This window comes from Salvelinus namaycush, chromosome 40 (assembly GCF_016432855.1).
Source record: "Salvelinus namaycush isolate Seneca chromosome 40, SaNama_1.0, whole genome shotgun sequence".
NCBI classification, from domain to species: Eukaryota; Metazoa; Chordata; class Actinopteri; order Salmoniformes; family Salmonidae; genus Salvelinus; species Salvelinus namaycush.
Genome location: NC_052346.1, coordinates 17,845,606 through 17,868,105, shown reverse-complemented (window position 1 = coordinate 17,868,105; position 22,500 = coordinate 17,845,606). Strand labels below are relative to the sequence as shown.

Below are 22,500 nucleotides of genomic sequence, written 5' to 3'. Positions count from 1 at the left end.
GAGAGAGAGAGACTGAGGGAGGGAAAGAGAGAGAGAGAGAGAGAGAATGGGAGGATAGAGAGAGACTGAGGGAAAGAGAGAGAGAGAATGGGAGGACAGAGAGAGACTGAGGGAAAGAGAGAGAGAGAGAGAGACTGAGGGAGGGAAAGAGAGAGAGAGAGAGAGAGAATGGGAGGACAGAGAGAGACTGAGGGAAAGAGAGAGAGAGAATGGGAGGACAGAGAGAGACTGAGGGAAAGAGAGAGAGAGAGAGAGAATGGGAGGACAGCGAGAGACTGAGGGAAAGAGAGAGAGAGAGAGAGAATGGGAGGACAGAGAGAGACTGAGGGAAAGAGAGAGAGGGAGAGAGAATGGGAGGACAGAGAGAGACTGAGGGAGGGAAAGAGAGAGAGAGCAACAGAGACAGATATTGTGAAAGTGAACAGTACAAACTGGGTGAAGAACTCTCAGTAGTGTAGTAGTACTGATGGTGAAAATACACTCAGCTCTGAACAGTTTGGTTGTGACCACATACACACACACACACTTACATAGGCTACATACAAACAGATACATCAAATGGTAAAATAGCTGCTCCCAATGTCTCAGTGGGTCAGTCTAGAGGCATGGTGCTGCAACAGCAAGGCTGTGGGTTTGATTCCTGCATTGACCACATACTGAATGCCTTACTATCTGTGTTGACGGTTCCGTCAGTCGTCCTGGCGTAGAGCGTTTGCTAAATGACCATATCATAACAACATGGTCATAATAAAGTGTATCATAATATATATGTATATTAATACTAAACAAACAATCTAAATGAAACATTCAAGATGTGCAGAAATGTATACATACCAAGACAGCACTGGTGAACTGTTCCCCAAAAGTATCTGAATGACTTTAAACACTGTGTGAGGGGAACACCCTCTCTCTCACCCTCATAACACATATACACACACACGCGCTCGCACATATGCGCACACACACAACACACACAGCTACTGCTACAGGGATGAGGTCATGAGACTGGTCTATTGTTTTGGGGAGACACCCCTCTGGTCCTGTTTTGGCCCTCTGTACTGTACTGCCTCAGAGGAGGGGAGAAGAATCGCTCACTTCCTGCGATTCCTATGGGGCCAGATGACACTAACAAAAGATTGGAGAAGTACAGAAAGACATCTCTTCGGTGCTATATCCTCTCCAAGTTGCACTGCGAAGGACGACAGAAGACAACTGTGAGAAGTACGATAAAGAGGTGAATGAAACAGTCAAGTCCAACTTCTATGTTGATGACTGCCTCAAATCTAGTGGCCACAGAAGAACAAGCCATAGCTCTCACAGAAAAACCTCAGAGATGTGTGCTGTCAGAGTAGGTTCAAGTTGACCAAGTGGGTCAGCAACAGCCGCTTCTATCCCTGAGGAACACAAAGCCAAGCAGATAAAAGAACTGGACCTGGACAGAGAGAAGCTGCCTGTTGAAAAAACACTTGGAATTCGATGGAACATTGAAAGTGATGCGTTTACCTTCCGAGTCACTGTCAAGAACAGACCCCTTACGAGAAGAGGTATCTCTCAACCATCAGCTCTGTTTACCATCCATTAGGTTTCCTCGCCCCATTTATCTTAAAGGCAAAGCAGATTCTTCAAGAGTTCTGCAAGCTAAAGTGTGGATGGGACGAAGTCATCCCCGAAGAACACTTTATTTCATGGAGCAGATGGCTCTCAGAGCTGGACCAGCTGTCCAGATTCCAGATTGACTGGTGCATGATGCCTGAGAACAGCTGCATCACTTCGGTGACGCAAGTGAACAAGGTTATGGCACGGCAAGTTACCTTAGGTTCACAAACGGTATGGAAAAGGTCCACATCGCATTCATGCTGAGGAAATCAAGAGTGACTCCACTCAAGCAGATGACGATCCCCAGACTGGAAGTTGCTGCAGCAACATTAGCGGTGCGAGTGGACAGGATGTTAAGGTTGGAGCTCCAGATTGAACTCTAGGAGTCAACTTCCTGGACAGACAGTCAGTCTGGGCTAAAATACATCCGCAACGATACCAAGAGATTCCATACCTTTGTGGCTAATAGGGTTGCTGTGATCCGTGACATATCGAAGCAAAACAGTGGAGGTATTTGATCTCCAAACCCAACCCAGCTGATGATGCCTCAAGAGGGTTACATGTTGAAACTTTCCTGAACTCAAGGAGATGGCTCAAAGGACCAGAATCCCTGGAGAAAGCAGAAACACACTTGCCGAAAGTCCCCGAGGAGCTTGGCTCCATCCCTCCAGATGATCCAGTGGTGAGAAAAGACGTCATCGTAAACGGTACATGTGTGGAAGAAAAGAGTCTGACCAGCAAACTGATTGAGTACTATTCAACATGGAACAGCTTGAAGAAAGCAGTTGCCTGGATGCTGAAACTGATGAGACATCTTCTACAGTTAAGCCAGAAAAGGAAAGTTCTCACAAAAACGGATCCAGAATCAGAATTGACATTTTCAAACTAACGTTTGGAAAATAAAGTCTGTCTGTGGATGACCTAGATGAAGCAGAAAAGGTAATCATTTGATTTGAGCAAAGACAGCACTTTAAACAAATTGCACTCATTGTGAAAGGAAGACAGTGTGCCAAGGGAAGCGGCTCAATCTGTAAACTTAATCCAATTGTTGACAATGGCATTCTGAGAGTGGGAGGAAGGTTAAGCAAAGCTGCTATGCCCATGGAACTAAAGAATCCTATGATCCTGCCCAAAGACTCCTACATCTCCAGACTGATCCTACTCCACATCCATGAGCAGGTTGGCCACTCTGGGAGAGGACACATGCTTTCCAGTCTTCGCCAGCGATATTGGATGCCATGTGCCAACTCCTTAGCATGGAAGATCCTAAGAGATGTGTCTTCTGCAGGCGGGTGCAAGCTAGAGCTGGAAAACAGAAGATGACCGACCTTCCACAAGATTGGGTGTCACCTGATTTGCCACCTTTCACCCATGTGGGCATAGATTACTTCGTCCCCATAGAGGTGAAGCGAGGCCGCGTTCATGTGAAGCGGTATGGTGTGATCTTTACTTGCCTTGTGAGTTGAGTTGTCCACTTAGAATTTGCTAGTTATCTGGATACTGATTCCTGCATCAATGCCCTACGCAGGTTCATCTGTCGAAGAGGCCCAGTAACAAGTATCAGAACAGACAATGGCACCAACTTTGTTGGAACACACAGAAAGCTAGGAGAAGCGTTGAAAGAGCTGGATCACAACAAGATTCAAAATGCATTACTGAAGGAAGGAGTGACATGGTCATTCAACCCTCCTTCTGGAGCCCACCATGGGAGAGGTTGAAAAAGATCCTCTATTCAGTCCTTAAAGAGCAAGTACTGGATGATGAGGCTTTGCAGACAGCCTTGTGTGAAGTTGAGGCGATCATGAACGACAGACCAATCACAACTGTAACAAATGACCCTAATGATCTAGAACCCCAGACTCCGAACCATCCACTTTATCTGAAAACAAAGCCAGTCCTGCTACCATGACTATTCCAGAGAGGAGACCTATACTCACGAAGGAGATGGAAGCAAGTACAATATATCCCTGACCTCTTCTGGAAGAGATGGATAAGGGAGTATCTCCACTTATGCAGGAGTGGAACAAGTGGAACAAAACTAAGAGAAACTTCAGTCCTGGTGACCTTGTTTCCATCGTGGATGACACAGCTCCAACTCTTGGCTACTGGGGAGTGTGGTGGAGGCTTTGCCAGGGGTCAAAGGTCTTGTCCGGAGCGTCATGGTTAAGACCAACATCTTACAGAGACCTATCAATAAACTGTCTGCTCCTGGAGGCGGCTGAATGAGACACACACACACACACACACACACACACACACACACACACACACACACACACACACACACACACACACACACACACACACACACACACACACACACACACACACACACACACAGAGCTCCATCTTCAAATCACGTGCACCTCTGATTCTTGGATGTCGTACTCTTGAATTTTGGGATGTTGAACACTTGAACACTTCCAATCTGGGACTGAGCTTACTGGACTCTTGTCCTATATGGGACCTTGTACATGTACATAGCTATGAACCGTAATACTGCTCTGGTATAGTATGTTTTGTGTATTGGCTCTATTACTGAATATTAAGTCCTTGTTATGCATTCCTAACAATTAGGGGCCGGTATGTTAGAGCCGATTTAGACATAGTTGTATAAAAGACAGGACATACAGAGCTCCATGTATGTGTGTATATATATATATATATGAAATATGAATGTATGTGATTCATTATTAGGTACGTACCTTTATGATTTATATTTACCTGGTTGAGGTATATTCCTTTGTTATTAGTCTACCTTAGTTTTTGGCTCCCCCTCTTGCCCATTCATTGTACTGGGGTATGTGTGTTAGTGATAGGATACAGACAGGAAGTTGGGCCTTCAGGGGTGGAGGGAGTCCTAGCTAGACACGGAGCGGTTTAGTCTTTTGACCAGACATACAAACAGATCATAATATGCATTTTCATGTCAACTAATCTATGCCTTAAGTTGATTAGAGAATCATTTTAGTTAGATATAAGAAAAATCAATCATCTATTTTGTTGCACCACATCCCTGGATCTCATTGAATGTTTTTGCCGTTTGGCTTTAGGGAACTGTGAATGTGGACTGTATGTGTCAGAAACAGCCCTGCCTCAGGCTTGGCAGTGGCTGTGTTCCATTGGTAAAGGAAGTCACTACACTCATAGAACGTCAGTAAAAACTCATACACTCTTAGAAGCTCTTAGAGTCTCTGTATGAGTGTATATACACTTAGAACAGATCACTCTTGGGTACTTTTTGTGTAAACAGTGGTGGCTGCTGGGTAGTGTAGTCTGTCTCTACCTTGTCGCTGTCTGCTGTGTTCTGAGAGGTGCGGGAGGCAATGGAGACGGTGTCCGGCTGGCTGCTGGCATCTCCCAGGCTGTCTGCATCCTCATTGGTGTCTCTGGGGGGTGACGCGGACACATCAAAAATATCATGATACGTACGCGCACAACCTGATGACACTTACATAATAAAAACCATAGAGATCCTATTGAAGTTCCATAATGGGGTGAAAATGGCAGCCATATTGGTCAGGGAGAAATCCAACCCAGTCTAATGTGAATGAATGGCAGTAGAGACATAATCCTGATTTTACTGATGGAGGAGAATAAAAGTGAAATAGGCATGTGATATATCAGAAATTGTGTAATAGAATTATTGTCAACCTAAAATATTGTTATACAATTATAAATGTAGTTTATATGGGTTTTATACAAATGTTCTGTATAAATAGCCTCTAAGATATATGTAAACAGACCATAAATGTCTAAATGTTTCCTTTCATGGAAATCTGAGAGTGCTATTATATGATACAATATCAGAACTTGTTGCATTTACCACTTGTCTAAGTCCTACAGTATCATCAACTGATTTCAGCCAGTGTCTGGCTGTGGATTGACTGCATTGTTTGAATGGAATGTTGGCATATTGGCATTTAATTTGACATTCATGGAATCATTCCTCTAAACTGGCTGGCTATCTAGCTAACAAACATACAGTGTTGATAAATTCTTCAAATTCATTATTTAACACAATATCTGGCAAACCATGTTTAACATTTATCCCATCATAAGAAGATTCATGACCATTCTAGTATTCTAATTTCTAATTCTATAATAAAAACACTCAAACCCACTTCTCTGTCTTGCAAGTAATACAAACTGTACAACCACCTTAGCGGTACAAGAGACAAGAGAGGGAGAGAGGAAGTGGGCTGTGTGTGAGTGTGTACGAACCTCCTGTTGATGCTGCGCGTGCGGACCAGGGTGGGGGCGGGGGTCTTGGGGAGGGGGATGGGCTCCCTCAGCGCTCCTCTCAGATGGCCACGTCTCTCCTGGATCACCTGACGCACGTTACGCACCCACTCCTGCTTCAGCTCCAGAGATGAGGCCTGGGGGAGGGAGGGAGAGAGGGAGGGAGGGAGAGAGAGAGAGCGAGAGAAAGAGAGAGAGAGAGAGAGAGCGGGAGGGGGAGAGAGAGAGAGAGGGGATGGGGGAGGGTCAGAGGGAGGGACGGGGGGAGAGAGGGGGAGGGAGGGGGAGTGAGAGAGAGAGAGCGGGAGGGGGAGTGAGAGAGAGAGAGCGGTAGGGGGAGTGAAAGAGGGAGAGAGAGAAGGGGGAGTGCAGGAGAGAGTGATAAAACGAGACAAACAGATAGTAAAGTAAATATAGGAAAGCACAACAGAAGCTACATCAGAGGAGACTGCACATGAAAAGGTTCACCAGAGATTTTTTAATTTTTAATTTAACCTTTATTTAACTAGGCAAGTCAGTTAAGAACAAAGTATTATTTACAATGACGGCCTACCCCGGCCAAATCCTAACCCGGGCGACGCTGGGCCAATTGTGCGCCACCCTATGGGACTCCTAATCACGGCCGGTTGTGATACAGCCTGGAATCAAACCTGGGTCCGTAGTGACGCCTCTAGCACTGAGATGCAGTCGGCGAGCGCACATGAAAAGGTTCACCAGAGTTGACAGGCAGTAGGAGAGTGCACTTGAGAATATATTTGGCTGTTACCTTGAGTACGGTCTTGTTGTCCGAGGTGGGGGTACGGCCCACCCACAGAGCAAACTTACAGGGGTCCCCCTCAATGTGCTCTGTCACCCCCAACTCTGACGTCTGGAAGAGGACACAAGGCAGTTAATGTTTCCTTTGGGAAACGAGGTGGGGTATATGGGATGTAGAAGGCATGAAAGTATATATGTGGCGTAGCCATACCCTCAGCCTGCTATTGTAGAGGTACCTGGTGTGGTAGAATAATATTTTATATGTGTATTACTATGTTTATGGTATAGTATGGTATGGTATGGCAAGGTATGGTATTGTATAATATGGTATAGTATGGTATAGTATGGCATAGTATGGTATGGTATTGTATGGTATGGTATAGTATGATATGGTATGGTATAGTATGATATGGTATGGTATAGTATGACATAGTATGGTGTGGTATAGAATGGTATAGTATGGTATGGTATGGTATGGTATGGTATGGTATGGTATGGTATAGTATGGTATGGTATAGTATGGTATAGAATGGTATAGTATAGTATGGTATAGTATGGTATGGTATAGAATGGTATAGTATAGTATGTATAGTATTATATAGTATGGCATGGTATAGTATGATATGGCATGGTATAGTATGGTATAGTATGGTATAGAATGGTATAGTATAGTATGGTATGGTATAGTATGATATGGTATAGTATGGTATAGAATGGTATAGTATAGTATGGTATGGTATAGTATGGTATGGTATAGTATGATATGGTATAGTATGGTATAGAATGTTATAGTATAGTATGGTATAGTATGGTATGGTATAGTATGGTATGGTATAGAATGGTATAGTACAGTACCCTCAGCCTGCTGTTGTAGAGGTACCTGGTGTGGTAGAGTAATATTATATAGGTTTTTTACTATGTGTATAGTTGAGATGGGGGTATAGTATGGTACGGTACAGTATAGTACAGTATGGTACGGTATGGTACGATGCAGTATGGTGCGGTACAGTATAGTACAGTATAGTATGGTATAGTATGGTATTAGTTTAGTTTAGTATAGTATAGTATGGTATGGTATTTTATGGTATAGTATGGTATAGTATAGTGTGGTATTAGTATAGCATGGTATTATATAGTATGGTATTAGTATAGTATAGTATGGCATGGTATAGTATGGTATTAGTATAGTGTGGTATGGTACAGTATGGTATTAGTATAGTATAGTATGGTATGGTATAGTATGGTATGGCATGACACAGTATGGTATTAGTATAGCATAGTATGGTATGGTATTAGTATAGTATAGTATGGTATGGTATAGTATAGCATGGTAGTATGGTATGGTATGGTATAGTTTAGTATGGTATGGCATGGTATAGTATGGTATTAGTATAGTATAGTGTAGTATGGTATTAGTATAGTATAGTATGCTATAGTATAGTATAGTATAGTACCCTCAGCCTGCTCTTGTAGAGGTACTTGGTACGTCCGGAGGAGTCCTTTATCTCTTTACTGAAGACCAGCGAGAGCTCGAACAGGAACAGGTGGCGTTCCCGGCCTTTCCTGATAAGGGATTTAGGATCCCACACCTGGAAGGTATCCTGCAGGAGCAGCTCTCCCTGCACCTCCAAGCCCTCCTCCAGACCTGGGATAGGAATACAGCAGGAAGTCATGTCACATCTTACAGCAGGATGTGACATCATACAGCAGAAAGTGACATCATATAGCAGGATGTGACATCAGCTCACCCTCTAGCATGCTAACATGCATGGCATCGTTGGCTCGCTTTGGAACGCTCAGCATGACGTCCAGACCCTCCTTGATCTCGCCTTTTCCCTCCTCACAACACGCCAACAACTCCTGGACAGACAGACAGACAGACAGACAGACAGGCAGGCAGGCAGGCAGGCAGGCAGGCAGACAGACAGACAGACAGAGAGACAGAGAGACAGCGAGACAGCGAGACAGAGAGACAGAGAGACAGAGAGACAGCGAGACAGAGAGACAGAGAGACAGCGAGACAGAGAGACAGAGAGACAGAGAGACACAGAGAGACAGAGAGAGACAGAGAGAGACAGGCAGACAGACAGACAGCGAGACAGCGAGACAGCGAGACAGCGAGACAGACAGCCAGACAGCCAGACAGCCAGACAGACAGACAGACAGACAGACAGACAGACAGACAGACAGACAGACAGACAGGCAGGCAGGCAGGCAGGCAGGCAGGCAGGCAAGCAGGCAGACAGACAGACAGACAGCGAGACAGAGAGACAGAGAGACAGAGAGACAGCGAGACAGAGAGACAGCAAGACAGAGAGACAGAGAGACACAGAGAGACAGAGAGAGACAGAGAGAGACAGGCAGACAGACAGCGAGACAGCGAGACAGAGAGACAGAGAGACAGCGAGACAGCGAGACAGAGAGACAGAGAGACAGCGAGACAGTGAGACAGAGAGACAGAGAGACAGAGAGACAGACAGACAGCGAGACAGAGAGACAGAGAGACAGCGAGACAGAGAGACAGAGAGACAGAGAGACAGAGAGACAGACAGACAGACAGACAGAGAGACAGAGAGACAGACAGACAGAGAGACAGAGAGACAGACAGACAGAGAGACAGAGAGACAGACAGACAGAGAGACAGACAGACAGAGAGACAGAGAGCATAAGAATAGTGTCTTGTAAAAGCAACACACATCAGTATTTCTCATGTTCTGTACCTTGAGAAGGAGCTGGTACTTGGTGATGCGTTGAACCGGCTTGATGAGCGCTGAGGAGATGGAGTTCGCAAGACCATGCCTCCTCTGGACCTCCTACACACATACACACAGCGTAAAATCAGGGCTGCAAAGACGCTACACTGAACAGGGATTGCCATCTACAGACTAACTGTATTATGCTGAGATGTGGAAAAGAGAGAGAGAGAAAGAGAGAAAGAAAGAAAAAGGGAAATGGAGAGTGTGTCACCTGAAAGAAGCCTGTCCCATGTTGCTGGATCAGAAGGCTGGAGTCTGGTTTATTTCTACAATACGTCACATACATGTGGAACTTATCTGCCTGAGAGAAAGAGAGAGATGTATGTTTATTTATTTCCCTTTTGTACTTGAACTATTTGCACATCATTACAACACTGTATATATACATACTATGACATTTGAAATGTCTTTATTCTTTTGGAACTTTTGGAAATGTGATGTTTACTGTTAATTGTATCTATTTCACTTGCTTTGGCAATATAAAGATACGTTTCCCATGCCAATAAAGCCTTTAAATTGAATTGAGAGAGAGAGAGAGAGAGAGAGAGAGAGAGAGAGAGAGAGAGGTGAAGTTCAGACAACACTCCTGCAGTACTGTGATTCATTGGAACACAAACACTCTCTCTCTCTCTCTCTCTCTCTCTCTCTCTCTCTCTCTCTCTCTCTCTCTATGCTCTATCAGACATAATGTCTTGGTGGTTACCCAGGTGACGAAGCAGTGACCCACATCCTCAGGTAGCTGTTCGTAGTTCTCCAGCTCCTTCAGGAAAATACTGCAACAAAACACAAACCATCATTATACACTATACACATCTGTTATGTTATGCCTACACCCCTTAAACTCAAACATGGACCTTGAAGCCAGTTCCATTGCTTTTTTAATTCTTCCCCTCTAAGCAGTGACTGATTTAGACCTGAGACACCATGAGGGTGCAATTCATTATCAGGTAGAACAGAAAAGCAGCAGGAGTCCAGACCTGGTAAAGTAATATTTGAATACCTCTGTGCTATACCATAGAGACATACATTATAATGTCATAGATGTCATAGACCTGCAGAACTCTAGAATGGGATAATGGCGGCCATATTGGCTCGGGATAAATTCCATTTCTGTTCTATTTAATGATATGTGCTAAACACCATACATTACACACATATTGTGCTATACAGACTGTAATATACACACCTGTTATGGAACTCATAAATGTCCTGGATGTTCCCAAAGACAACGTCATCCTTGTTGGCGATCCTGCTGGGGATCTCTTCAGAGCCACTGGTCATCTCCCACAGGTAGGTATCAATACACTCCTGCAGATCCTTCACATACACCCTCTCTGTCTGGAGAAGCTCTGACATGATATACCTGCAGGAGTACCAAGAAACTGGCTACTTTTTCAATAAATACAATTATCCTACCATCTCTCTATCTCTCCCTCTGTCTCTCCCTCTTCTCTCTCTTTCTCACACACACACCCCCACACACACACCCACTTATCCTCTCTCCGCTTCCCCCTCTCGCTCTCTCATTCTCTCTCTTTCTCTGTTGGACTCACTCTTTCTTCCTGGCCGTCCTCCTCTTCTCGTCACTGACCTCGTGGTTGGGGTCGTTCAGGTTCACTTCGGGGTCAGAGTCAGAGAGGCTGTTGGGGATGAGCTCCAGTTCCAGGTCCTTATTGTCCTACAGGGGACACCGTACACGGAGACAATTCAATACCACTCAGAGAACTTCATTGACATGAAGGAAACAGACATGGGCAAAAAGCCCATACATAAATCCTTCAGCTCTATCTCTGATTGACCTGGAATCTGAGACACACACACACGTGCACCCACCAGCCGAACACATTCAGTCACCCTCACACACATGGAAGACAACTAGTCGTCAAGAAACACACACTCCAACCCTCACACACACCTGTGTGCAGCCTCCCAGTGCAGTCTCCAGTGTGTTCCGGTACTGGCCCATGCGCATGGAGAACTCTCGGTAGCGCTTGTCCACCGTCGACACACACCTCCGTAGCTCCACCCTGTGGGAGTGGCCCTTACCCAGCATGCTCTCTGCCAGCTGGATCAGCAGGTGCACCTTCTCCTGAGTGTGCTGGGAGGAGGTAGAGGGGAGAAATGGATTGTGGGAACTATTCTGATATACCCCTTACCTTTGTAGTGTGTGTGTAAGCATGTGTGTATGTGAGTGGGTCTGTGTGTGTGTTCACCTTAGCCGAGATGCAGAATTCCCTGTGTTGAGCCAGCAGGTCCTGGGTCTCTGCACTGGTTGCCCCTGGCGATGTGTGAATGGACAGGTAGTGCTCACCACTCTGCTGCAGCCAATCCAACGCCTGGAGAGAGAGATGGAGAGAGAGATAAAGAGAGAGGGAAAGGGCGAGAAAAAGAGAGAGAGAGGAGGACAAACCATTTTCAGGGTAATGCAGTTGTCTGGGTGCCAACATGGCTCTGTTATAATTCTACATCTCAAACTCAGGTTTCCCAAACTGGGTGTGGACTCATCTAAAGGAGGCGTGGCAAACTCACCTGTTGGGTGTGGACTCATCTAAAGGAGGTGTGGCAAACTCACCTGTTGGGTGTGGACTCATCTAAAGGAGGCGTGGCAAACTCACCTGTTGGGTGTGGACTCATCTAAAGGAGGCGTGGCAAACTCACCTGTTGGGTGTGGACTCATCTAAAGGAGGTGTGGCAAACTCACCTGTTGGGTGTGGACTCATCTAAAGGAGGTGTGGCAAACTCACCTGTTGGGTGTGGACTCATCTAAAGGAGGCGTGGCAAACTCACCTGTTGGGTGTGGCTCTGGAACAGCAGATACTGTTGACACTGGTCCAGACGACGCTTCTTCAGAGTCCAGAAATGTAGAACCCTGTTCTCCCTCTGCAGGAGCTCACTGAGGATACCTACAAGAGCAACACACACATACACACACACACATTTACACTGCCAGGTATAAACACAGTGGCTGAAATATCATCATTATGCATATGGCTGCTCTTCTGTCTCTGTGTGTGTGTGTGTGTGTGTGTGTGTGTGTGTGTGTGTGTGTGTGTGTGTGTGTGTGTGTGTGTGTGTGTGTGTGTGTGTGTGTGTGTGTGTGTGTGTGTGTGTGTGTGTGTGTGTGTAATGTAACTGTGTGTTGGCTCACCTTTGACCTGCTGCTCGGGCACACGGGAGTGACCAGTGACCTCTGCTCCTGCACTGTGCCCGGAGATAGTTGCCATAGTAACGCTGTTGCGGTGGATGTACTTGAGGAAGACCTCTGCGTTGCGTCTGGCCAGGGTGCATGCCTGCAGGAAACAAGGGGTTAAAACACACCAACAGAGACTGTAGCTAAAAACCGTCTTTCTGTCCTCTCTCTCTCTCTCTCTCTCTCTCTCTCTCTCTCTCTCTCTCTCTCTCCGTACCTTGAGGAAGGCTTCTTTCTGTTCCATGTGTTTGTTGATGAGGGGAATGAGGTGCTCCGGCTGGCCCCTGCTCCCCTGCCTCTCTCCGCCACCACACCAGTCCTCGTCCCTACGATACTCTTGTTCCAGGCTCTCCAACACACCACATACCTGGGGGGAAACAAACATACAGTATGCCTGAGTATATACACATGGTCGCTGTCCACTGCCATGTGGTGCTGAACTTCTGAATTCCAATGATGTCGCTGTCCGATTGAATGGTGCTGGATCTCCAGCCACTGCTATTATAGCTGGTTATTAATGCCTGCTCTTACAGCTGGTTATTAATGCCTGCTATTACAGCTGGTTATTAATGCCTGCTCTTACAGCTGGTTATTAATGCCTGCTATTACAGCTGGTTATTAATGCCTGCTATTACAGCTGGTTATTAATGCCTGCTATTACAGCTGGTTATTAATGCCTGCTATTACAGCTGGTTATTAAAGCCTGCTATTACAGCTGGTTATTAATACCTGCTATTACAGCTGGTTATTAAAGCCTGCTATTACAGCTGGTTATTAATGCCTGCTATTACAGCTGGTTATTAAAGCCTGCTATTACAGCTGGTTATTAATACCTGCTATTACAGCTGGTTATTAATGCCTGCTCTTACAGCTGGTTATTAATGCCTGCTATTACAGCTGGTTATTAATGCCTGCTATTACAGCTGGTTATTAATGCCTGCTATTACAGCTGGTTATTAATGCCTGCTATTACAGCTGGTTATTAATGCCTGCTATTACAGCTGGTTATTAATGCCTGCTATTACAGCTGGTTATTAAATCCTGGGCTGAGGCTACAAGAGGTGTGGGGATTAGGTTTCTGGTTCGGGTTGAACAGGGGTGTGGACACAAGGTTTAGAGTTGAGGTGGATAAGGAGATAGTGACTCTGACTCACCTGTTGTGAGGTCCGGTAGAAGGCTGCGGAGGCGTTGACCAGTTTGAGGCGGTCCTCCATCCGCAGCATCAGGGTCTGCCAGTGTAGCGCCACCGTCTGGGCACACGCCCTCACTGCCTCTGGGTCGTAGTGGCCCGCCCTCACCAGCAGCTCTGCCCGCTGCTGCAGCGCCAGCGCCACCTGGTGGGTCCTCTGGAGAGAGTCAGCATGAAGCAGAGACTGGGGGGAGGAGAAGGGGAGGGGGAAAGGGTAGAGAGAAAGAGAGGGGGTAGAAAGGGACCAAATGGGGGCGAGGGGGGATTAATAAAAACTAATTTGGCAACATTGCTTTATGTCAATAGAGTTTGTTTGCATTACAGTGACTGGTATTTATTGATTTGCTGTGGGTGTAGTTACCTCTATGGCCTGTTGGAGGCGCTCATGTTCTCTCTGTAGCTGTTCAGCCTCGGACAGAGAGCTGGAGTTCACCATACAGGAAGACAACATCACCTCTCCTTCACTGATCCAGCCCAGCACCTGGGAACACACACACACACACATAGATATACATCACATATACACGTTATATACATGTGTGTGTGTGTGTGTGTGTCTGTGCAGGTTTCTGTTCATGTGTGGGAGTGTGTGTTTGTGTGTGTACCTGTTTGTGGTTACGGTTGAACCTGGAGGTGGACATGATGCCAGGGTCATATTTAGTACATATACACATTATATACATGCGTGTGTGTGTTCGTAAGTGTGTGAGTTTGCGTGCTACGCGTGTGTGTGTTCGTGTGTGTGTGTTTACCTGGTTGACCTGACTCTGTAGGTGGCGTAGCTGCAAGTCTTGCTCCAGGTGTGTGTGTGTGTGTGTTTACCTGGTTGACCTGACTCTGTAGGTTGCGTAGCTGCAAGCCTTGCTCCAGGTGTGTGTGTGTGTTTACCTGGTTGACCTGACTCTGTAGGTGGCGTAGCTGCAAGTCCTGCTCCAGGTATGTGTGTGTGTGTGTGTTTACATGGTTGACCTGACTCTGTAGGTGGCGTAGCTGCAAGTCTTGCTCCAGGTGTGTGTGTGTGTGTTTACCTGGTTGACCTGACTCTGTAGGTGGCGTAGCTGCAAGTCTTGCTCCAGGTGTGTGTGTGTGTGTTTACCTGGTTGACCTGACTCTGTAGGTGGCGTAGCTGCAAGCCTTGCTCCAGGTGTGTGTGTGTGTGTGTTTACCTGGTTGACCTGACTCTGTAGGTGGCGTAGCTGCAAGCCTTGCTCCAGGTGTGTGTGTGTGTGTTTACCTGGTTGACCTGACTCTGTAGATGGCGTAGCTGCAAGCCTTGCTCCAGGTGTGTGTGTGTGTGTTTACCTGGTTGACCTGACTCTGTAGGTGGCGAAGCTGCAAGCCTTGCTCCAGGTGTGTGTGTGTGTGTTTACCTGGTTGACCTGACTCTGTAGGTGGCGTAGCTGCAAGCCTTGCTCCAGGTGTGTGTGTGTGTGTTTACCTGGTTGACCTGACTCTGTAGGTGGCGTAGCTGCAAGCCTTGCTCCAGGTGTGTGTGTGTGTGTTTACCTGGTTGACCTGACTCTGTAGATGGCGTAGCTGCAAGCCTTGCTCCAGGTGTGTGTGTGTGTGTTTACCTGGTTGACCTGACTCTGTAGATGGCGTAGCTGCAAGCCTTGCTCCAGGTGTGTGTGTGTGTGTTTACCTGGTTGACCTGACTCTGTAGGTGGCGTAGCTGCAAGCCTTGCTCCAGGTGTGTGTGTGTGTGTTTACCTGGTTGACCTGACTCTGTAGGTGGCGTAGCTGCAAGCCTTGCTCCAGGTGTGTGTGTGTGTGTTTACCTGGTTGACCTGACTCTGTAGGTGGCGTAGCTGCAAGCCTTGCTCCAGGTGTGTGTGTGTGTGTTTACCTGGTTGACCTGACTCTGTAGGTGGCGTAGCTGCAAGCCTTGCTCCAGGTGTGTGTGTGTGTGTTTACCTGGTTGACCTGACTCTGTAGATGGCGTAGCTGCAAGCCTTGCTCCAGGTGTGTGTGTGTGTGTTTACCTGGTTGACCTGACTCTGTAGATGGCGTAGCTGCAAGCCTTGCTCCAGGTGTGTGTGTGTGTGTGTTTACCTGGTTGACCTGACTCTGTAGGTGGCGTAGCTGCAAGCCTTGCTCCAGGTGTGTGTGTGTGTGTTTACCTGGTTGACCTGACTCTGTAGGTGGCGTAGCTGCAAGCCTTGCTCCAGGTGTGTGTGTGTGTGTTTACCTGGTTGACCTGACTCTGTAGGTGGCGTAGCTGCAAGCCTTGCTCCAGGTGTGTGTGTGTGTGTTTACCTGGTTGACCTGACTCTGTAGGTGGCGTAGCTGCAAGCCTTGCTCCAGGTGTGTGTGTGTGTGTTTACCTGGTTGACCTGACTCTGTAGGTGGCGTAGCTGCAAGCCTTGCTCCAGGTGTGTGTGTGTGTGTTTACCTGGTTGACCTGACTCTGTAGATGGCGTAGCTGCAAGCCTTGCTCCAGGTGTGTGTGTGTGTGTTTACCTGGTTGACCTGACTCTGTAGGTGGCGTAGCTGCAAGCCTTGCTCCAGGTATGTGTGTGTGTGTTTACCTGGTTGACCTGACTCTGTAGGTGGCGTAGCTGCAAGCCTTGCTCCAGGTGTGTGTGTGTGTGTTTACCTGGTTGACCTGACTCTGTAGGTGGCGTAGCTGCAAGCCTTGCTCCAGGTGTGTGTGTGTGTGTTTACCTGGTTGACCTGACTCTGTAGATGGCGTAGCTGCAAGCCTTGCTCCAGGTGTGTGTGTGTGTGTTTACCTGGTTGACCTGACTCTGTAGATGGCGTAGCTGCAAGTCTTGCTCCAGGTGTGTGTGTGTGTGTTTACCTGGTTGACCTGACTCTGTAGGTGGCGTAGCTGCAAGCCTTGCTCCAGGTATGTGTGTGTGTGTTTACCTGGTTGACCTGACTCTGTAGATGGCGTAGCTGCAAGCCTTGCTCCAGGTATGTGTGTGTGTGTTTACCTGGTTGACCTGACTCTGTAGGTGGCGTAGCTGCAAGCCTTGCTCCAGGTATGTGTGTGTGTGTTTACCTGGTTGACCTGACTCTGTAGGTGGCGTAGCTGCAAGCCTTGCTCCAGGTGTGTGTGTGTGTGTTTACCTGGTTGACCTGACTCTGTAGATGGCGTAGCTGCAAGCCTTGCTCCAGGTATGTGTGTGTGTGTTTACCTGGTTGACCTGACTCTGTAGATGGCGTAGCTGCAAGCCTTGCTCCAGGTATGTGTGTGTGTGTTTACCTGGTTGACCTGACTCTGTAGGTGGCGTAGCTGCAAGCCTTGCTCCAGGTGTGTGTGTGTGTGTTTACCTGGTTGACCTGACTCTGTAGATGGCGTAGCTGCAAGCCTTGCTCCAGGTATGTGTGTGTGTGTGTTTACCTGGTTGACCTGACTCTGTAGATGGCGTAGCTGCAAGCCTTGCTCCAGGTATGTGTGTGTGTGTTTACCTGGTTGACCTGACTCTGTAGATGGCGTAGCTGCAAGCCTTGCTCCAGGTATGTGTGTGTGTGTTTACCTGGTTGACCTGACTCTGTAGGTGGCGTAGCTGCAAGCCTTGCTCCAGGTGTGTGTGTGTGTGTTTACCTGGTTGACCTGACTCTGTAGGTGGCGTAGCTGCAAGCCTTGCTCCAGGTATGTGTGTGTGTGTTTACCTGGTTGACCTGACTCTGTAGGTGGCGTAGCTGCAAGCCTTGCTCCAGGTATGTGTGTGTGTGTTTACCTGGTTGACCTGACTCTGTAGATGGCGTAGCTGCAAGCCTTGCTCCAGGTATGTGTGTGTGTGTTTACCTGGTTGACCTGACTCTGTAGATGGCGTAGCTGCAAGCCTTGCTCCAGGTGTGTGTGTGTGTGTTTACCTGGTTGACCTGACTCTGTAGGTGGCGTAGCTGCAAGCCTTGCTCCAGGTGTGTGTGTGTGTGTGTTTACCTGGTTGACCTGACTCTGTAGGTGGCGTAGCTGCAAGCCTTGCTCCAGGTATGTGTGTGTGTGTTTACCTGGTTGACCTGACTCTGTAGGTGGCGTAGCTGCAAGCCTTGCTCCAGGTGTGTGTGTGTGTGTTTACCTGGTTGACCTGACTCTGTAGGTGGCGTAGCTGCAAGCCTTGCTCCAGGTGTGTGTGTGTGTGTTTACCTGGTTGACCTGACTCTGTAGATGGCGTAGCTGCAAGCCTTGCTCCAGGTGTGTGTGTGTGTGTTTACCTGGTTGACCTGACTCTGTAGGTGGCGTAGCTGCAAGCCTTGCTCCAGGTGTGTGTGTGTGTGTTTACCTGGTTGACCTGACTCTGTAGGTGGCGTAGCTGCAAGCCTTGCTCCAGGTATGTGTGTGTGTGTTTACCTGGTTGACCTGACTCTGTAGGTGGCGTAGCTGCAAGCCTTGCTCCAGGTGTGTGTGTGTGTGTTTACCTGGTTGACCTGACTCTGTAGATGGCGTAGCTGCAAGCCTTGCTCCAGGTATGTGTGTGTGTGTTTACCTGGTTGACCTGACTCTGTAGGTGGCGTAGCTGCAAGCCTTGCTCCAGGTATGTGTGTGTGTGTTTACCTGGTTGACCTGACTCTGTAGGTGGCGTAGCTGCAAGCCTTGCTCCAGGTGTGTGTGTGTGTGTTTACCTGGTTGACCTGACTCTGTAGATGGCGTAGCTGCAAGCCTTGCTCCAGGTATGTGTGTGTGTGTTTACCTGGTTGACCTGACTCTGTAGATGGCGTAGCTGCAAGCCTTGCTCCAGGTGTGTGTGTGTGTGTTTACCTGGTTGACCTGACTCTGTAGGTGGCGTAGCTGCAAGCCTTGCTCCAGGTATGTGTGTGTGTGTTTACCTGGTTGACCTGACTCTGTAGGTGGCGTAGCTGCAAGCCTTGCTCCAGGTATGTGTGTGTGTGTTTACCTGGTTGACCTGACTCTGTAGGTGGCGTAGCTGCAAGCCTTGCTCTAGGTGTGTGTGTGTGTGTTTACCTGGTTGACCTGACTCTGTAGGTGGCGTAGCTGCAAGCCTTGCTCCAGGTGTGTGTGTGTGTGTTTACCTGGTTGACCTGACTCTGTAGATGGCGTAGCTGCAAGCCTTGCTCCAGGTGTGTGTGTGTGTGTTTACCTGGTTGACCTGACTCTGTAGGTGGCGTAGCTGCAAGCCTTGCTCCAGGTGTGTGTGTGTGTGTTTACCTGGTTGACCTGACTCTGTAGATGGCGTAGCTGCAAGCCTTGCTCCAGGTGTGTGTGTGTGTGTTTACCTGGTTGACCTGACTCTGTAGATGGCGTAGCTGCAAGCCTTGCTCCAGGTGTGTGTGTGTGTGTTTACCTGGTTGACCTGACTCTGTAGGTGGCGTAGCTGCAAGCCTTGCTCCAGGTATGTGTGTGTGTGTTCGACTATCTGGTGCAGCTCCTTCTGCTTGTCCTGTAGAAGCTGATGGAGCCCCTCCACCTGAGAGGACAGATCAGTCTCCCCCTCAGCCGTCAGCTGAATACCTGGAACACACACACATACACACACACACATACACACAAACTTATCTATGTGAAAAATATCCCATCCCTATGTGTATGTATGTTTGATGATTATACACTAGATGGTGCTAAGCCATGATGTCACGTTGGAAGAGCCCTTCCAATAGAAATCTGGCTCTTCATTAGTCTTTCTGTGAAAGAAAGACTAATGGGGGATAGGCTGTCCTCGCCTCCTATCTCCTCACATCCTTTGTCAACTGTATTCCAGGAGAAGGTTCCTCCCCTCTGACCTTCTTCTCCAAAGGGGTTTGAGAAGGAGAAGAGGAGAGACGATAGATGCAAGGAATCGTGTGTGTCTGTGTGTGTGTGCGTGCGTGTGAGTGTATAAGTGCATGTGTGTATTATGTGCACGTGCGCATCAGTGGATATGTATGAGCGTCCATCTGTGTGTGTGTGTGTGGTTACCCTGGGATGGTTCGGATCTGAATTCCTCTCACAGTCTGACTGTGAGCGGTCGTCTCCATGGTAAATTCAATATGTACGTTTCCATAGGGACCAGCTGTGCGCTTGAGAAAGCAGTTTCCATGGTAACCCCAATCCCCTTCCCCTCACCCCATCATTCTCAATGTTTCCCCATCTCTCTCTCCCCTTCTTCACATTCACCCCATCTCTCTCCTCTTCCTCACATTCACCCCATCGCTCTCCTCTTCTTCACATTCACCCCATCTCTCTCCTCTTCCTCACATTCACCCCATCGCTCTCCTCTTCTTCACATTCACCCCATCTGTCACCTCTTTCTCACATTCACCCCATCTCTCTCCTCTTTCTCACATTCACCCCATCTCTCTCCTCTTCCTCACATTCACCCCATCTTTCCCTCTTCCTCACATTCACCCCATCTCTCTCCTCTTCCTCACATTCACCCCATCTTTCTCTCTTCCTCTTTCTCCCAGCCTTTACATATTTTTCTTCATTTTAATCTCTCTCCCCTCTTCTCTCTCCCTCCCTCTCATATTCCTCCCATCTCTCTCTCCCCTCTTCGCTCTCCCCTCTTCTCTCTCCCCTCTTCTCTCTCTCTCCCTCTCATATTCCTCCCATCTCTCTCTCCCCTCTTCTCTCTCTTTCCCAAAACGTGTCTCCCTTTCTCTCTTATTCCTCCCATCTCTCCCTCCCTCTCTCTCAGCCTCTCCTTCCTACTTGTTCATACGATGAATCCCTCTGTCCCTCGCCCCGAACATTCCAACTATACAGTACCTCACTCTCTCTACCAGTCTGTTCAAGTCAAGGAGGAGGAGGTATGTTATAGGTGAGGGATGGCTGAATGAACAGAGCGAGGCGTATCACTCTGCAGTCTGACTGCACTCTCCACAGGGGCACTTTGACCAATCACATTAGCTGTCATACGTCATCTTTGCTAACTGGCTAAATGCCCAGAGGGGAAGACATGGTACAGGCTGAAACATGACTCATTTTCTCAGTGAAATATGTCAGGGTTAAACAGAAAAATGCTGTTAGATTGCTCACAGTTTTTTTGGGGTGAGTGACTCCCATTCATTATGTTCAAGCTTACACGCCCTAGATCCCACAATGCATTGAAAAGCATTACCAATCAAAATATCTCTCCCTCTCTCTGTCTATCTTACTCTCCCCCCCTCTCTGTCTTCTCTCTCCCCCTCTCCTCTCCCACTCTGTCTTTCTCAATATCTCTTTCCCCACTCTCTCCTTCTGTACCTTCCTCTCTCTCTCTCCATCCCTGTCTCTGTCTTACCTGAGGACTGTACTTCGGTGATGTATTGCTGAAGGTCGTGACCCTGCTGTACGACCTCATAGGTCATGTTGTTCATGGCTAGCCGTCGCTCCATGTGTCTGTGTATGCGCTGCTGCGCTAACGTTAGCCCTTCTGGGTTAGCATCCACTAGCCGCGGTTGCGCTAATGCTAGCTTCTCCTGGTTGGTTTCCACTAGCCGCGGTTGTGCTAGCGTTAGCTTCTCTGTGGTGATGTCCTGGGCCTGCTTCTGGAGGTCCTGCTTCCACGCCTCCATCTCCCCTGACACCTACAGGTGGCAGTAGTGAGAGTCAGAGACCGGCTAAAGCTCAAACACAAACACTCTCTCTCACACACCCCACAGCCCCCCCTCCACACGCTCTCCCAGCCCCACCTCCAGAGAACACTGCTGTAGTATGCGTAGCTGCAGATAGACGTCCAGCCTGATCTTCCTCTGGTGGAACAGCTCCTCCAGCTGGACCTGGGCCTCCTCCAATGACTGCAGCACTGACTCCACATGGCCCACTGAACTGCCCTGGGGCCTGGCACATACGCACACAGACATACATATAAACACACACGGTAAATACACGGACGAACGCGCGCGCACACACACACACACACACACACACACACACACACACACACACACACACACACACACACACACACACACACACACACACACACACACACACACACACACACACACACAGAGTAAATACACACACACAACCGCACAGAGATGCATGCGCACACACAGGGTAAACACACACACATGTATGCACATACGCATACAGACATACATATAAACACACACACACGGTAAATACACGGACGAACGCGCACACACACAAGAACACACACACAAGAACGAACACACACACACACAAGCATGGGGACCAAGCAAACACAAAAACAAACAATCTGAGCCAAATAAACAGAACCAAGGAGAACATCTGACCCAGAGTAAAGAGGTGCAGACCAATGAAACAGGGCTATTGAAAGTGTGTGTGTATGCAAGTACAGAATGTGTGTGTGTGTTTACCTGAGCTGTAGAATGAGGTCCTCTCCCTCCCTGATGACAGAGAGCGAGGCGTCCTGTGTGTTGGCTTGTTGCTGCTGCTGCTGGCTGATAAGAGCCTGTAGAGCCTCCACTGAGTCAGGACACACACACACCTCCCCCGCCATCTGCCTCTGGAGACCCTCCATCCACACTGACAGCTGCACAGACATTTCATACACACACACACACACACACACACACACACATACACACACACACACACACACACACACACACACACACACACACACACACACACACACACACACACACATATACACACACACACAGAGTCAGAAAAAAAATGTAGACACACTTTTTGACAGGGTGTGTGTGTATGTGTGTGTGTGTGTGTGTGTGTGTGTGTGTGTGTGTGTGTGTGTGTGTGTGTGTGTGTGTGTGTGTGTGTGTGTGTGTGTGTGTGTGTGTGTGTGTGTGTGTGTGTGTGTGTGTGTGTGTGTATATATATATGAAATGTCCGTGTGTGTGTATATATATGAAATGTCCGTGTGTGTTACGTTACCTCTTTGGTGTGTGTGTAA

At 47.9% G+C, this 22,500-nt stretch overlaps 1 protein-coding gene across 1 annotated transcript in view; it reads right to left on the bottom strand.

The window, feature by feature from the left end:
* The window catches only part of kalrnb (kalirin RhoGEF kinase b), a 67,735-nt gene that overhangs the window by 26,351 nt on the left and 18,884 nt on the right, over positions 1 to 22,500 (bottom strand). The window contains 23 exon segments of the mRNA XM_038979555.1: positions 4,883 to 4,985; positions 5,821 to 5,975; positions 6,605 to 6,706; positions 8,049 to 8,239; positions 8,343 to 8,454; positions 9,315 to 9,407; positions 9,562 to 9,651; positions 10,054 to 10,123; positions 10,537 to 10,713; positions 10,904 to 11,028; positions 11,266 to 11,448; positions 11,564 to 11,686; positions 12,138 to 12,253; positions 12,499 to 12,640; positions 12,758 to 12,907; positions 13,695 to 13,913; positions 14,091 to 14,210; positions 18,982 to 19,148; positions 20,896 to 21,007; positions 21,089 to 21,181; positions 21,287 to 21,434; positions 21,914 to 22,116; positions 22,482 to 22,500. The exon segment at positions 22,482 to 22,500 is cut by the window's right edge and continues 173 nt beyond it. Coding sequence (XP_038835483.1) covers positions 4,883 to 4,985; positions 5,821 to 5,975; positions 6,605 to 6,706; positions 8,049 to 8,239; positions 8,343 to 8,454; positions 9,315 to 9,407; positions 9,562 to 9,651; positions 10,054 to 10,123; positions 10,537 to 10,713; positions 10,904 to 11,028; positions 11,266 to 11,448; positions 11,564 to 11,686; positions 12,138 to 12,253; positions 12,499 to 12,640; positions 12,758 to 12,907; positions 13,695 to 13,913; positions 14,091 to 14,210; positions 18,982 to 19,148; positions 20,896 to 21,007; positions 21,089 to 21,181; positions 21,287 to 21,434; positions 21,914 to 22,116; positions 22,482 to 22,500 — 3,013 coding nt within the window.